The sequence below is a fragment of the Peromyscus eremicus genome, chromosome 12 (genome assembly GCF_949786415.1).
Source record: "Peromyscus eremicus chromosome 12, PerEre_H2_v1, whole genome shotgun sequence".
Classification (NCBI taxonomy): Eukaryota; Metazoa; Chordata; class Mammalia; order Rodentia; family Cricetidae; genus Peromyscus; species Peromyscus eremicus.
In genome coordinates, this window is record NC_081428.1 from 45650498 (window position 1) to 45668019 (window position 17522).

A 17522-nucleotide genomic window follows, 5' to 3' on the forward strand; every position below is an offset into this window, starting at 1 on the left:
TTTTTGTAGGTTGTGGCACATTTATTTGGGATGTGGGGCTTCCCTGGACAAAGCAGACTGGGGCGGATGGTCATTGAGGTTCATAGGCCAGTCCAACTTGCTGATTAGTCTTTGCTTCCTGATCTGTCTAGACATGAAGAAGTGGCCTCATGCTCCACTCACAGCCACCCTTCCCTGACAGGATGGAGTGTCCCCTCCAACCATGAGCCGAAAGGGGCCCTCCGCCCCATGCTTTGTGTCAGCCTTTTGGTCACAGAAATAAGAAAATGACACAAAGTGATTGATTATGTGCATTTCAATTGGGGGTGAGGGTTATGCTCAACCATGTTTACCAAATTTGAAATTTGGTAAAGGGAAGTTGTTAAATTACTGAAGTTCTGAGCTAACGGACTAAACTTTCAAACTTGTAAAATGTAAGATCTGCTCACCCTCTGAGCCCCCTGATACAGCCACTGAAGGCCAGGAAACACTTCTACAGGTAAAGAGGAAAGCACGCTCATTAAACTTGCTCCTCAGCCTTTAGAGAGGTGAGCGCTGGTGAATCACTGCAGAGGAGGCCTGCTGGGTAGTGGATCAAGTTTTTCCTAGGAAGGGTGAGGCTGTGTGTGTGACACGAAAACAGTGAGACATAAAAACAGACAGGACATGACTGGCAGTTTATTTGAAGAGCTTATTTATTTATTTATTAAAAAGTTTTTTTTTTTCATTTTACTACCAATCCTAATTACCCCTCCCTCCCCTTCTCCCGCCCCCCTCACCTCCCTCCATCTCACCCCCCCCATCCACTCTTCAGAGAGAGTAAGGCCTCCCTTGGGGAGTCAAAGTCTGGCATACCAAGTTGAGGCAGGACCAAGCCCCTCTGCCCATGTCAAGGCTGACCAAGGTATCCCATCATAGGGAATGGGCTCCAAAAACCCATTTCATGCACCCAGAATAAGTCCTGGTCCCACTGCCCAGGGGCTCCCCAGACAGATTTAGCCACATAACTGTCACCCACATTCAGAGGGCCTAGTTCCGTCCCATGCATGTTCCTCAGCTGACAGACAGAGTCCATGACCTCCCAGCAGCTTGGGTCAGCTGTCTCTGTGGTTTTCCTCATCGTGATCTTGAAGAGTTTTGCCCAATGCACGGGGCTCTGGAAATGCTTAGTGACTTCAGAAACGTTCCCAGGTTGTGTCTAAATGGGAGAAGACATGAATAAGGCCTGACAGTGGCAGCTGTCATGAGACACCAGCAGTGTTCCTCTGTATGTCTTCCCAGCTTCCCCTCTTGTTTTCTTAGTGACAGCCATTCTAACTGGGGTAAAATGGTATCTCCATGTCAATTTCATTTGTCTAAATGAAATGCTGTCTAAAGATGTTGAAGATTGTGCCGTATGTTTCTGGCCATTCATATTTCATCTTTTGAGAACTGTTTATTTCATTAGCCCACTTAGTGTTTGGGATATTTGACTACTTGGTGTTTTATGACTGAGATCCTTATATATTGTATATATCATTTAGCAAAGGCTCTCTCCCACATCGTAGACTGACGTCTCACTCGCTTGTTTCATTTGCTATGCAGGAAGAATTTTTATTTCACACAGTCCTGTATTTTAATTCTTGGTTTTACTGCCTCAGTTAATGGGTTTCCATCCAGAAAACCTTCACTTATGCCTATGTCTTGAAATATTTTCCCTTAAAAATTCCAGAGTTCCAGATTTTTGTTTGTTTGTTTGTTTTTTGTTTTTTGTTTTTTGTTTTTTGTTTTTTGAGACAGGGTTTCTCTGTGTAGCTTTGCGTCTTTCCTGGAACTCACTTGGTAGTCCAGGCTGGCCTCGAACTCACAGAGATCCGCCTACCTCTGCCTCCCGAGTGCTGGGATTAAAGGTGTGCGCCACCACAGCCCAGCTTGAGTTCCAGATTTTTATATCACGGTCTCTGATCAAACAATATCATACTGAATTTTTATACTGAATGTGAGATACAGACTGTGTTTCATGCTTCTACACGTGGATATCCAGTTTTCCCAGCACCACTGGTTGTACAGTCTTTTCTCCAATGCATGTTTCTGACATAGTTGTCAAAAATCAGGACACTGTAGCTGTGTGTTTTTATTTCTGAATCCTGTATTCTATTTCATTCACTTACATGTCAGTTTTATTCAACTACCACTCTATTTTTATCGCAGTGAATCTGAAGTATAAGTTGAAATCAGCAGTGTTCTTTCTGGTCAAGATTTCTTTGACTGTCTGGGATCTTTTGTGTTTCCTGTGAATTTAATTTTTTTTCTGCTTCTGTGGAAAAAAAAATCATTGGAATTTTGGTGAGAATTGCATTGAATCTGTAGACTGCCAGTTTTGCAATTAATAAATTCTCCTGTTTCATGAGCATGAGAGGCCTTTCCACCATGCCATTTCTTTAATTTCTTTCTTCAGAGTTTTTATATTTTCATTGGAAGGGTCTTTCACTTCCCTTTTTAGGTGTATTCTCAAGGACTCTTTAAGCTGCTGTTGGTGGATTTGGTTTCTGGTTTTTCAACAAGTTATTTATTGACATTTATGAAGGCTACTGATTTTTATATGATGGTTTTCCATCTTGTGGCTTTGTTGAAAGTGTTTATTTGCTCCAAATATATTCTACAGGGTGGAGTCTATCGTATGTACAGAATTTGTCATCTGAAAGTGAAAAATTGGATTTCTTTCTTTCCTATCTGAACCCTTTTAGTTCCTTTCTCTCATCCTTTTTCTCTAGCTAAGACTTCAAGACTAAATCTAGCTAATGCATCAACATCAAATAGGAGTGGAGAAAGTGGCCGCCCCTGTCTTTTTCCCAACTTTAAGGGAAATGCTTTGAGCTCTCCAGTTAGTATGATGTTGGGTATACATTTGACACACAATAGCATTTAGTATGACAAAGTATGCTTCTTCTATTTTTGTTTGTTTTGTCTTTTCTGTTTTGGGAAGGATGTTGGGTGTTTTTTGTCATAAGTTTTTCTGAATCTATTGATGTGTTCATGTGTTGCAGTCCTGGATTCTGTTGACTGACTTGAGTTTGGTAAACCATACTTGCAACCCTGGAGAGCTGGAGATTTGATCATGTGTTGTTGAGTTTGTTTTGCTGATATATAACTGAGAAACTTCTGTGGTTTTGTTCATCATTGAGATTGACCTATAAATTTGACTTTACCTGGTTTGGTATCAGGATAAAACTAGCTGCGTAAACTGAGTTCATTATTCCCCTTCCCTGTCTGCTTAATCAAATAATGTAAGGAGCGCTGATGTTATTTCTTTAAAGATCGGCTAGATTTCAAGAGGGAACTTTCTGTTTCTCTATGTAAACCCACCTGGCCTGATACTATGTAGAGCAGGTTGTCTTTGAACTCAGAGATCATCAGCCTCTGGCTGCAGAGATCTGAGTTTAAAGGCTTGCGCCAACATACCCACTTAGTTATAGATATGTTTAAGTTGTTTATAACATATTTTTAAAAACCTTTTTCTTGTATCACTAGTTCTCATTTACATGCTGTTGATTTAATCATGGTAAGTCATATGTGTCTAGAGATTTATCCATTTTTTTGAGGTTTTAAAATTTTTTGAAATGTAGATTTTCATTGTACACTTCTAAATTAATTATTGGCATCTGTTGTAATGTTCCCCTTTCATCTCTAATTTCATGAGATTTCATCTTCTCTCTTTCTTTTCATTAGTTTGTCCAAGGCTATATCAATTTAAATTTTTTTCAAAACCAGGTCTTTGTTCAAATGATTCTTTGTTTTGTTTTTCGTTTTCCATTGCATTGAATTCTTTCCATCTTCTAATCTGGGCTGATCTTGTTCTTATTTTCCTAAGACCCTCCCCAAGTGATCCATTTATTTATTTACACTTTCCTGACTCTAAGATTTCTATAGTTATATGGCTCCCTCTTAGGATGGCTTTCATTGTATTCTACTGGTTCTAATATACTGTGTTTTCAGTATCATTCATTTCTAAGAACTTTTTAATTTCTCCCCGTTTCCTCAGTAGCCTACTCATTATTCAATTGTGGATTATTCCGTCTCCATGAGCTTTTACGTCTTCTGTAATTCTCCTTGTTGATGATGTCTAGTTTTACTACACTGTGATTAGATAGAATATAAGGAATTCAATTTTCTTATATTTGCTAAGAGTTGCTTTGTGTCCTAAAATATGGTCTATTTTATAGAGCATTGCCTGAGCTCCTGGGAACAATGAGTATTCTACAGTCTTTGAGTGGAATATTCTGTAGATGTCTGATAAGTCCATTTGATCTATAATGTCATTTAAGTATGATGGTTCTTTGACGATGGCCAGTCTACTGATGAAACTGGGTTACTGCCATCATCCATTATTATCTGTCCTTTCCAGTAGTGTTTGCTTTATGAAACCGAGCATGTGGATGCACAGCTCAAATTTAGAACTGTAGTAGTTCCTTGATTAGTTGTTACCTTAATCAACACAAAGTGGCCTTCTTTATTTCTTTTGACTAATTTTGGCTTAACATCTAATTGTCAAATGTTAGTATAGATAAATGTGCTTTCATTGGTTTTTCTTACTGCTTGTATTTTTGCATTGGGACTTACATATCTTAGATTAGGCCACTGATTGAATTAAAAAAAATAACACATAGTTTTTCGGTATTGAAGCATTTATAGTGTTCAAGTGGAGCTGGGTCTTATTGGAGTTGAGTTTGGTCCCAGGACATAGTTTAGTAGCCAGAATCTTGGGGTACAAAATGCAGTCTCCACAACCACTTTGGAAGTAGAATATTAATTGCAGAATCAACTATAATTTTTAATAAACTCTCTAAGAAAGTACATTAATAGTATTCAAAACAACCATTCCTTCAACTCCAATAACTTATAGAGAATATGGAACAGGATTGTAAGAGGAGGAATGCTAGGATATTATTACTGGACGCAAGACTAGACAGAAAATAAGTAAGACTGGGAATTACTATAAAAAAACTAGCAAAAAATGGATAAGGGAAAAGTTATTAGGAGGAAGGGGGTCCTAGTTTTTTTTTTTTTTTTTTGCTGTGAAAGGCACTCTCACCAAAAGGGACTTGAAAGTAGAGGGTTTATTCCAGCTTACAGCTTACAGTCCATCATGAAAGAAAGTCAGGGCAGGAACTCCAGACAGGAACCTGGAGGCAAAAACTGAAGAAGCGGCCATGCAGGAGTGCTACTGACTGGCTTACTCCCCATGGCTTATCCAGACCGCTTTCTTATACAGCCCAGGACCACTCCCTACAGAGAGCTGGGCCCTCTCACATTAATCATTAATTTTTTAAAATTGCCCCATAGACTTGTCCACCAGCCAATCTGATGGAGGCACTTTCTCAATTAAAGATCCCTCTTCCTAGAGGATCCTAGCTTGTATCAAATTGACAAAAAATAACCAGCACAGAGAGTTGGGATGTGGTGAGGAGAGATGAGTTTGAAGATTATTAAATCTAATGAAAGTCATAATCAAGAAGTTTGTGGAGAGGGTATGGGAAAGAGAAAAAAAATTAGTTAAGAGACACAAAGTATATGGGTTGTGGATAAAAAATGTAGTAAAGAGAATAGACTAGAATAGGTGTAAAAGCAGAGTCATCATAAAACCTAACTAAGCAATATTTTTTTAAAAACTAAAGCAAAATGAATATGTCTATATGTTGGATAGTTTTTGTCAACTCTACATAGTCCAGCATAACCTGGGAAGAGAAAATCTCAGTTGAGAAAGTTCCTCTGTCAGATACGGAGGCTAACAAGTCTGTGGGACATTTTCTTGGCTAGTCATTGATGTGGCAGGGCACAGCCCTCTGGGGGTGGTAGCCCTTGGACAGCTCATCCTGGATTGTATAAGAAAGCAGGCTGTTCAAACTGAGGAGTAAGCCAATAAGCAGCGTTCCCTCAAGGCCTCTGCTTCAGTTACTGCCTTGAAGTTCTGCCTTAACCTCTCTTCATGATGAACGATAAGCTATGACTGAAATAAACCCTTTCCTTTCCAAGTTGCTTGTGGTCATGGGGTACATTCTAGCAATAGGAAGCAAACATAAAACAGTGTGCACGCATGAAGACTAAAAAAAATACCTACATGAAATAAAAGCAAAAATATCATAACATTAGTAAATATCTATTCCCCTCTCTGAGTTGTCTTAGAGCTAACACTGGTAGTGTGACAGCTGGCCACCTATGTTTCCGATTCAACCCAGTTTGACTAGATAGGACGGTGTGCAGTGTCTCAGTGGTGTTTGGACAAGTTGCCTCTTAGGTTGAATCACTGTCCTAGTGTCAACATGGGTAAAAGCTCCCTTGAGAGTTTTCTGTCCCTCAGCATGGGGTGTCACTTCCAACACTTGTCATCCAGCCATCTCCGGACTTCAGCTTGTTCTGTGCACCCCAACTTTCTCTACTGTCAATCTCAATGCTTGAGCTTCTGATGTGGCCAGACCCAAGTGTGTATTTTCTCATGCAGGTAGAAACTGTCATCTCACTAGGACTTGTGATACCCGTGTCAGTGGTTTGGGCTTAAGAGCACTTGCTCTACTGAGTTCCAGTTCAGGCCAGCACTCCCAGGTGTCCACATGACTCTGTGGTTCTATGGGTCTTGCGCTCCTAGTGGGTTGAGAGGGTGCTTTGGATTTTGGAACAGTGGCTATGAAATTTTCTAACTCTTCCCAGCAGAGAAATTTGATATGCTCCCTTCCGTTCCCAGCTTAATTGGCAGTAGCACAGGGTGGCACAGAGAGACTGGGTGTTTATCCTGGGTAACTGCTTCATGAAATTTGTGAGTCTGTAGTCCAGAATTTTGTTTTTATTGCCTTCTGGGAATTTTCATTTTTCCTTTTACTTGTAGACTGACTGAGAGCATGGGGTACGGGGGAGGGGGGGATTCTTCCTCTTCCATAACACCTTTGTTCAATACTCTAAGTTACAATCAGTTATTTCCTCTATAAATCTATTTTAAGGTTTTTTTTCACTTATTTGTGTGTGTGTGAGTGTGTGTGTGTGTGTGTGTGTGTGTGTGTGTGTGTGTGTGTCCAAATCCTGGAAATGGATGTCTAAGAGCAGGTACAATCATCACTATTCTAGGTCTTCACAAATGGGGACCCACGTTTGATCCACAACTATGAAAAGAATAGAAGCTTGAAAATGCAAGGGAGGTTCACGCTAAGGGAAGGCTGAAAGAGATCAGAGAACATACAGAAATATTGGCATTTATGATGAAAGATGTGAGAAAGGGCTCAACAGTGAAGAACATTTACAGATCTGTTTCCAGAACCCACATGCTGGCTCACAACCGTCTGTAACTCCAGTTCTAGAAATTGAAATGCCCTCTTCTGACCTTTATGGGTTCCTGCATGCATTTAGTGCATATAAACTCAGGCAAGCAGACAAGCATGTGTGTGTGTGTGTGTGTGTGTGTGTGTGTGTGTGTGTGTGTGTGTGTGTAACTAATTTCACATTTAGCAAAAAAAGAAAAGAAAAGAAAAAAGAAGTTCAACAGAGAGAAAAAGAAAGTGCTGTTAATCCTGTTGTCTCAGGGTGGGTAGAGGCACATGAGGATAAGCCTGTGTTAGGAGCAGTAATTCTATGATGAATTCTCTGGAACCCTGGCAGTGTGCTTTTATTTCAACATCTCAGTTGTAAGTTTTAGGCATTTTTCTCTATCAGAATTTCACCAGGATGTGATTCGCTCAATATTTAGTGTTCTTTTACAAAATAAATTTCCCTGAATTTCTAGGTGCTTTACTACTTTTATATAGAATGGAGCTTGGTTCTCTTTTTCCTATATTGCTAATTAACTAGTTACCGCCCATGAGTCTTGTGTGAATCACTGCTGTGTGGTCAGTCTGGAATGACTAACAATATCTAAAGATACTTTGCGTGGCATATAACTGGGGGATATTACTGTGTGGAATTTAGGGATTCCACTCAAAGTTCTAGTGTAATCATGCATAGTCACCCCCACAGAAAAAGATTAATATAGAAACTTAAAAATGCCCCAGTTAAGAAAGATGTTGTGACTTTATCTACAAAGTAATAAGAACTAAGTTTCACATTCACATTCACATTGCTATACATAAAGCACTATTCACATTGCTATACATATAGCAACATGGCAATACATATGTATTGCCACGACCCTATCTATCAATTCCTTATGAAAAGATGTGAATAATTTGATAAGAGCTTTATTCAAGGGTTATCCAATTTCACTGTATTATCAATTTGTCTTTGCACCTTATATGTTATAGAAATGCCTTCATTTCTGATTAAGTTCCTATAATTATTTTTGTCTTTTTTTAAGTACAAAAATATAAATCCAACCCTGTGAACAAGAAAACTATTCTTTTATCTACTTCTGGACTACTGCTCACCATAATTGTCATTCTCGGAGCCATTCTTTTTATCCCAGGTAAGATGCACAGGTACTGGACTGTAGTATGTATGGCTGATGTAAGGGACATCCAAAGGGGAGCCTATTGATTCCAAGAGCTGTTGGGACAGATTGCGGCGGATGATGTGGCCTCAAAGAACAGAAAACTTCTCAAGGATCCGGACCTCTCATGCCTGAAAATGCTATGTGCTCAACATCGTGTTCCTTCATGAAGCTCTAGTGGGCGTGGGGGTGGGGGGCGGTGTTCCACTTCCTGCCTCTTGTGACTTCAGTGTTTGCAGGCAATGCTCAGCTTCCTTAGCTCGTAGGGGAGTAGCTCCGTTCTCTGCTCTTCCATCATCTGCCTCATCCCTGTTCTCTTTGTTCTTTGTGTTCTCTTCCTCCCTCACAAGGGCAGTGCCATTGAAATTGAAGATACTTGTTTAACTCAGTTGAAGAGTTCCCCTTCTAAATCCTCAACTGCATTTTATCTTTTGTCATAGTTTTTGGGGACAGGAAGGTAAGGATGTAAACAGGACCACCACTCAAGCCGCTAATGGAGGCAGACTTTACTGGCTGGGATGTGGAAATGGGCCCCGAACACGGGAGTCGTGTCTATCTGAAGTGGTCCTTGCAGCTGAGAGATGGAAGTATAAATGAGAAATAACAGCAGGGAGCCGATGGGGGTGGGGCAAAGGCTGGGACTCCGTGGCAGACTGCAGAACCCCACTGCTATCCCTTAGGGAGACCGAGGCACAGGCGGAGCTTTAGAACACAGATTTGGCAGCCCTGTTTGCATCCAGGGCTGGTGAGGGCCTGGAGAGGTGATGAAATCGGTAGACAATATGAAAGAGCACTTGATTTGGCTTCGGGACAAGCTGAATACTGAATGAATGGACTGAGAAGGCAAGTTTATTATCTGGAACTATGCAAGGCAGCAAGACTAATGCCAAGTACAGGTTTTCACGCGAGGAGACTCTGACATTAAAATTTAGATCATCAGTTTGGCCTGAAGTAATTGAAAAATGTTGACTCACTGTAAATTTGGAAGAAAATATTTAAACATTTCATACTTTATGAGTACAGTATTAAGGGCAATGCACTTAATTAATTCAGTACATTAACTTCCCAAACAGCAGAAACACACAGAAAAATAAATTTTTGTTTGTTAACAGGTAATTATTCAAAAAAGAAAAGCTATGGGCTTATTTTGCTTGTTGCTCCTTCAGTGATACCCATAGTTCTTCAGTACTATAAGTTCAAGCCAGGTAAGCATTTGATGTTTTAGCATGATTTTAACTACCTTTTCATGTAAAAGACAGAACTTTGGGGAAAACCTTCTATTCTATTTTTTAATTAACTTCATATTCTGGAGACTTCCATCCACAGGTGCAATGAAGTGCCATTTTAATCTCCATTCCAATTCCTCCTCTCACTGTTCCCAGGTCCCACTAACATGTCCCCATATCAACTTCATGTCTTTTTATGTTTTTCATTTGATAGAACACCAGGTCCAATTAGTGCTAACCATATGTTCATGAATGTGAGGCCATCCACTGGCATGTAGGAAACCCAACATTGGCCATGTCCTCAAAAAGACAATGATTCTCCCTCCCCAGAGCAGTAATCAGTTGCCAATAACCCCTTAGTGAGAGGTGGAGCCTAGGAACAACACCATTTATGCCAGAACTTTGACTGGCTTGATCTTCTGCTGGTCTTGCTGAGGCAACCAGAGTAGCTATGAGTTCATGAAAGCGATAGCAATATCATGTACAGTAGACAGCAACTCATGGCAGTCCTTCCTATCACCAGGCTCCAACATTGTTTCCAACTCTTCCAAAATGTTCTGTGATGCTAGCTGGTGGTAGTGGTAGGTGATAAAGACACCAGATTCAGATACTCAGTTTCTTGTTCACATCTGACTGTTTCTCACTGCAGAAAGAAGCTTCCTGACAAAGGAAGAGAGCAACACAGGTCTAGTGGGTATAAAAATAAATATCTAGAAGGCAATTTGACAATACGATCATTGAGTAAAATAGCAGAAACAGGTTCTACCCTAAGACCAATTAACTCCACAGCAATTTTTGACCAGGATTATAATACGAGGCATGAAATGTCCCCCTGTTGAGCAAGTTTCAAATCCTATCAGAAAGTGGTTACCCCATAAAAGTTGTGTAGCATGTAGCGTCTAACTTGGTAAAACCATTGATGACCTTTGTATCTCAAAAACCTACATAGCACCTTCTGTCGCTATGGAAACTTGCCAGAAGAGAGGATGTTTTCCATTCGTTTCAATACTGATTTTCATAGCATTTGGTTTATTTAAAATTTTTCCCATGCTATTCTTTTTTTTGGGCCCTAGAAAATAATTTTTTAATGAAAATAAAACATTCTTTCAAACTGATTTAAAAATCAAGGACCTTAAGATTCCTCGTGGAAAGAGACTGTAGGAGAGGGAGAGAGGAAGAATAATTTTCAAGTCCAAGAACTGGACAGTGACATCTTAAACCACGCACAGCAGAGTCAGGTATAAATAACAGAGATGGGAACGTCTGCTACATGAAGGTTAATGATACCGCATTATAAAGCGAGATTTATAAAAGATCATGGGGAATCCATGCTATTCTTAATGACATTTTCCCATAAGGATGAATTCCAAAGTCTTCTTAGTCTTCAAGGCATTTTTATTTTGTAAAAAGTGATTTTTATATATGCAGCTTAAGTACCCCTCATCTGATATACTTGAGGCCAGAAGTATTTTGAATTTCTGTTTTTCAGAGTTTGAGATAGTTGTATAAAATGTGTTGTTTGAACAGCTCCACTTAGGAGATCCAACATCCAATATGCTCCAAAATGGGGAAATTTTTACTATCAGATTTCAGGAGTTTGTGTTAGGAATGCTTGGCCTGCAATACCTCAAGATTATTTTTGCATTCTGAATTTCAGCGGAGTAAAGTTGTAAGCAGATTATAAGTACACCATTTCTCCCACTATGCTTTTCATCAAGAAGACTATTTCTATAAGATGAGGTTACAAATCAAGAACACTAAACACAGGTTTTGTGTGTATACGTAGCTGGAAGTTTTCCTGTGTCTTGCCTGGCCCATGGTCAGGACAAATCTCCCTCACCTGCTGGTCCTGCAGCCATTCAGACCCAAGTAAACACACACAGGCTTATATTATTATTATTTTTTAAAAGATTTATTTATTATGTATACAGTGTTCACGCATATCCCTGCAGGCCAGAAGAGGGCACCAGATCTCATTACAGATGGTTGTGAGCCACCATGTGGGTGCTGGCAATTGAACTCAGGACCTCTGGAAGAGTAGTCAGTGCTCTTAACCTCTGAGCCATCTCTCCAGCCCCGGCTTATATTATTTTTAAACTATGGTCATAGCAGGCTTCTCGCTAGCTAGCTCTTATATCTTAAATTAACCCATTTCTATAAATCTATACTTTGCCACGTGGCTTGTGGCTTACCAGTATCTTTACATCTTCCTTCTCCTGGTGGCGGTTAGCAGTGTCTCCTCTACTCTCTGTCTCTTTCTTCCTCTTTCTCTCTCTTTAGAATGCCCCACCTAACCTTATTCTACCTCACTATTGGCCAAACAGTTTTATTTATCAACCAATCAGAGCAACACATATTGACAGCATAGAGAATGACATCCCTAGCTCAGTCGGTAGAGCATGAGACTCTTAATCTCATGGGTTCAAGCTCCACATTGGGCACCAAATGTAGTCAGAAGGTTTCTCTGGGTCCCACCAAGCCCCTGCAATCCCAAAATTTATAATAATAATCAGAAGCTTATATTAATTATAACTTCTAAGCCCTTAGCTCAGGCTTATAACTGACTAGCTCTTACACTTAAATTAACTCATAATTCTTATCTATGTTTAGCCATGTGGCTTGGTACCTTTTCTTAGTTCTGCCTTGTCATCTCGCTTCCTCTGTATCTGGCTTGTGACTCCTGACTCAGCCTTCCTCTTCCCAGAATTCTCCTCATCTGCTTAACCCACCTATACTTCCTGCCTGGCTACTGGCCAATCAGCATTTTATTTATCAACCAATCAAAGCAACACACATTCACAGCATACAGAATGACATTCCACAGCCTCTCTCTCTCTCTCTCTCTCTCTCTCTCTCTCTCTCTGTGTGTGTGTGTGTGTGTGTGTGTGTGTGTGTGTGTGTGTGTGTATTTTGTTTTGAGGTTTTTTTTTCATTTTGTTTTGGATTGGTTTGATTTGCTTTTGGTTTTGCTGTTGTTATTGGAGAAACTAATCTTAAGATGGTAGTATGTATATACAAAATATAACCAATATTATTTTTTTACAGTTTAAAAGTAAACCTCTAACATATTTTTGTTGTTGTTATTAAAAAGTCACATCTGGGCCAATGAGATAGTTCAGCAGGTAAAAGTGCCTGCCACCAAGCATGACAACCTGAGTTCATTCCCAGAACTTACATAGTGGAAAGAAAGGAAGGACTTCAACAAATCTTCCTCTGACCTTCCCACATATGCCTGCTTCCCCCAACACAAAATTATTGTTTTAAAAGTCACTTTTGTGGGTCTTAATGTCTCTTTTGAATTGCTATACGCTGAAAAGTTTCCATTTTAAAAGCATACATCCTGGAAAAGCATAATAGAGGCTCTCGTGTGTGTAATCACCAAAGCAATTTTTGTGTGCATGCAAAGAAGTCAGGCATAATAGCTGGTCATGATAGAAGATACACAAACATGGTCAAAGCAGCTCTATTGTTAGGTTTGGAGTTAAAACTTTCCATCCTGTTCAGAAGACAATGACGGTGAATGTCTGCTGAGTAATTTGAAGCCAACACTTATTGGAAAGGGTGAGCTCACTGGAAAAATGTCTGCCATTTGAAAACTTACTGAAGCCAGTCTGGTCATAGTACCTTGCTGTTGACTGTACCAAACACAAGTAGATGTTACTGCCTTATCATCCTTCTCATCATGCCTCTGCTTTGTCCTTTTCTTTCTCTTAGCTATTGGGAGGACCCTTCATGCTATGATCATATTTACAATCCTTCAGGCATCGGGCTTTGTACTCGCTATGGCAGGACTATATCTTACTGTAAATGGTAAGAGTCACGTTTTTCTGGAGTCTTAATTTAGATTTCTTTTGAACAGAAATCTTAATTTTCTTTTTCTTTATACATAAATTCTATCTTTCTAAAGATGCCTTATGTTCACAACCAAGTTCAATGTACATTACAGAGTTTCTATGAATTACATCATATACTCTTCATGTACTTTCATATACACTTCATGTCCACCTCTTCAACACTATCCGCAACTGGACAGCACATTTGTTCTAATTGATGAACCACTGTTTGAAGACCATCACCCACAGATTACATCATTGTTCCCTCTTCATCTGTGGAAAACACATATGAGATGTGTTCCTCACTGCGTTTATCATATAGACTACCTTCACTGGTAAAAATCCCTTGTTCCCTTCTTGTTTATTTCTCTATCCCCACAAATCCCAGGCAATTTTCATTTTTAAGAATGTCTTTTATTTGGAAACATATGATATATAACTTTTTTTTTTGTTTTATGAGACAGGGTTTCTCCATGTAATTTTGATGCCTGCCCTGGATCTCGCTCTGTAGACCAGGCTGGCCTCAAACTCATAGAGATATACTAGCTCTGCCAGTATATTGATTAAAGGCATGCGCCACTGCCACCCAGCCAGTATATAACCTTTTTATACAGACTTCTTACACCCATGCTTTTTCATGGTTTCATAGTTCACTATTTTGAGTGTAGAATATTTGTGAGGACACACAATAGTATTTTTTAATGCACTCATCTAATGAATGATACCCTGGTTGCTTTTAGATTTGTTGTAACTATGAATAGAATTTCTATAAACATACATATGTATTTTTCTATGGATATACATTATCAATTCCATTTGAGTAAACACTGGATTGTACACTAAGGACATATTTAGTTTTGTAATTGTCCATATCAAAATAGCTGCAGCATTTTGCATCACCAGCACCAATGAATGACATTTCTTCACATGCTTAACACTTACTGGTTTAAGATATCATATTCTTCCAATGGGGTTTATACTTTCAATGCCAGCATAAAAATATTGTCTACATATACTCATGGGTATTTTCTAGCTATCCAAATTATTATGACTAGATTCATATAAGAACTTTAAGAATAACCAGATTCAAATTGTTTGCGGATAGCATTTTCCATTAGTCCTAATATATATGTTATGAAAACATGAGCTTTTTTTCTTAAAACTATTTGGAATCATTTTATTGACTGAATTAATGATAATCAGCATATATAATTAATTTTTATCTCAAATAATTACTTTCATTAAAACTTGATATTATTTATTTCTTTAAACAGTTTGTATGCATTTATAATATACAATTTTTTGTTGTTTTTACAGAGTGTGTGCCAAAACATGGCTCCCTTCTAGTTTCAGGTTTGGTCATAGTAACTCTAGTAGAATTATTTGGACTAATTTACATGAAATGGCTGGGTAAGTCAGTCTTGGTTTTGTTATCCTCTGCCAAGAATTTCAGCTATGTAACTTGGAATGTGCTTTAGTTGTTTCTTCTAATTTAGGGGCAAATATATTACAGATGCCATAACTATGGGAATAGTTACAATGAATATGTGAGTACGTAACTGTTTCAACTTCAGCTCCCTTGGTAGTAGGATTGCTGGGTCAAAGGGCATGCTGTTTTTCTTTATTAACTTGTTGAGATGCCTATGTCTGTCATCATGCAGGCGGAAGTTGTATGGTGTTGTAACATATTTTGATATGAGTTATTGCAGTGTTCCATGTTGCTTGGGCTATCTGAGATATTCTGTGGTTCAATATGAATTTTGGTGACATTACTTGCTATATCTATGAAGAAACTTTGGAATTTTGATGGCAATGTATTAAATCTTTATATCACTTTGTGTAATATGGACCTTTTATAATAATGATTATTTCAATTCATGAACATGGAGTATCTTCCCATTTGTGTATGGGGCCTTCACTGTTTTTTACTAGTGTGTTATAATTTTCATTGAAGAGGTCATTCACTTCCTGATTTATTTATAGACATTTTATTTTCTGGAGATATTGTTACTGACATTACTTCCTTTTTTGTTAGTTTGGTTTTTGGTTTTTTGAGCAATGCTGTTGCTGTATAAAATGGTTATAGGGTTTTATATGTGGGTTTTGCATCCTGCAACATTACTGAGTTTGTTTATTCTAGTAAGTTTTAGTGGCATTTGGGTTTTTACGTAGAAAAGCTTGTCATTTTTGTTTGTTTGTTTGTTCATTTGGTTTGGTTTTGGTTTTTCAAGACAGGGTTTCTCTGTGTAGCTTTGGAGACTGTCCTAGATCTCGCTCTGTAGACGAGGCTGGCCTCGAACTCACAGAGATCCACCTGGCTCTGTCTCCTGAGTACTGGGATTAAAGGCGTGCGCCACCGCTGCCTGGCTTGTCATTTGTTCTTATGGAAATGATTTGGTAGCGGGAGAGTGAACATGGTGGGGCTGTAGAGAAGCAGTATGGCTGTAGAGACGTACTCCTTGAGTTAGAAGAGTGTGGATGCAGAAAGCTTTGGATAAGAGCGGCAGAAGAAAAAGGAACAGGAGACACATCTATTAGTGAGCTGGAAGAACTGGTGGTCAGAGAATTAGGGAATATCAAAAACTAATCATGACTGCAAATGAAATAAGAACCTCAGCTCAAATGGAGATTAGAAAGGAGGACGCCAGAACTTTCCACAGAGGGTACCAAATGTCGGAGTCATTATGAGAGTGGGAAGTTGGTAGTAATGTGTCCCAATTTGGGACAAGGGAAATAGGCTGTCATGATGTTACATTTAAACATCATGAATCCTTTAATTTTTTTCCTTGGGGTGCTTAAATTTTAAGGTTTGTTTAGTGACCTACAGAAGCAATGTGTTTCATATATTGACCTACTGTTAGAGTAAAAACAAATTTAGAAATTGTCTGCAGTCTTCAAAAATAATTAATGTGGCATCTATCCTTAACTGTTACTTGCAAATACATGTATAAATATACATGGAGACATTATTTTGAAAATGAGTATTGTTTTACAACATGTTTTCCCTTTACCAAAAATATTAGTGGTTTATCTGGGAAAGAAAGAAGCTATTAGGGCAATACCTTTGTCAAATTGTACACATTTTCTCTATTGATTATATTTTAATATTGGAAGCTTTAAATTATTTCTAATATTTATGTAATTATAATATCTATATCTATAATAGAAAATGTACAGTCATGTTGAGAAGATCCTCTTCTAAGGTTATATATTCGATCATTTCAATAGTTTTTTTCTAATATTTAAACTGTAAAAACAAAACAATAAATTATTAACCTATTAAGCTTTATTTTGAAAGAATGAAGTAAAAAATCTGATATTGCTTCTGAGGATAGTGTTAATCATTCTAAACTCTCCTATCCCACCCCGGATTTAGAATGTATTCTGGTAACAGTATATCTCCAAACTGGATCCCTATAAGTTTTCTTTTTTTGAGGATTTAAAACAATTATAAGCATTCCTTTAAAGGAGCTATTTCTGAAAGCATAAAAACTGATCTCAGCCTAAAGAAAACCAGATATATCTTACATACACTCACTATGTTGTGTGTGAGGAATTTTGCCGTCCATATTTATCATTTCCTTACATGTTGCAAAGTTCTTTGAAAATTGTGGTCTTAATGGTGGCCTTTGTTTTGTACTGAATTGCACACTTAGACTGTATTTTATGAGTAGTAGGTATAATTAAAGCCATAATTAATATCATCATCACATGAATTAGCTTTAGTATAATTTACTACAAAAGCAACGTGTGTCATGTGTAGCAAGCATTATACACAAGAAAGCTATTATTTGGAGAAGCATTATGGAACCAATGCCAAATGTGTACTCATGGGCAGCCATTTCCAACAGCTGTCATACAGTGTGCACTGCTCCAGATGCGAGGCCTGCCCTCAAATTGACATTCTAGTATCCGTATGGTGATGGACCGGTCAAGAGCCTTATGTGCAAAAGTGTGTGTGCCTTCAAAGGAAGGCCATGGTATTGAAAAGTTGTATCATAAGCTAATTTTTATTCCATGACACATTAATAATCCCCA

At 38.5% G+C, this 17522-nt stretch overlaps 1 protein-coding gene across 8 annotated transcripts in view; it reads left to right on the forward strand.

Annotated features, from left to right (window-relative positions):
- Positions 1 to 17522, forward strand: part of LOC131922418 (leukocyte surface antigen CD47-like) — a 44297-nt gene that overhangs the window by 18675 nt on the left and 8100 nt on the right. For 6 of the 8 annotated variants that reach the window (XM_059277205.1, XM_059277206.1, XM_059277202.1 and 3 more), the window contains 4 exons: positions 8294 to 8401; positions 9538 to 9630; positions 13366 to 13461; positions 14802 to 14894. In XM_059277205.1, coding sequence (XP_059133188.1) covers positions 8294 to 8401; positions 9538 to 9630; positions 13366 to 13461; positions 14802 to 14894 — 390 coding nt within the window. Of the gene's footprint in view, positions 1 to 8293; positions 8402 to 9105; positions 9267 to 9537; positions 9631 to 13365; positions 13462 to 14801; positions 14895 to 17522 lie in introns of those variants that run through there. The other 2 variants (XM_059277208.1, XM_059277209.1) reach the window with 2 other exon arrangements.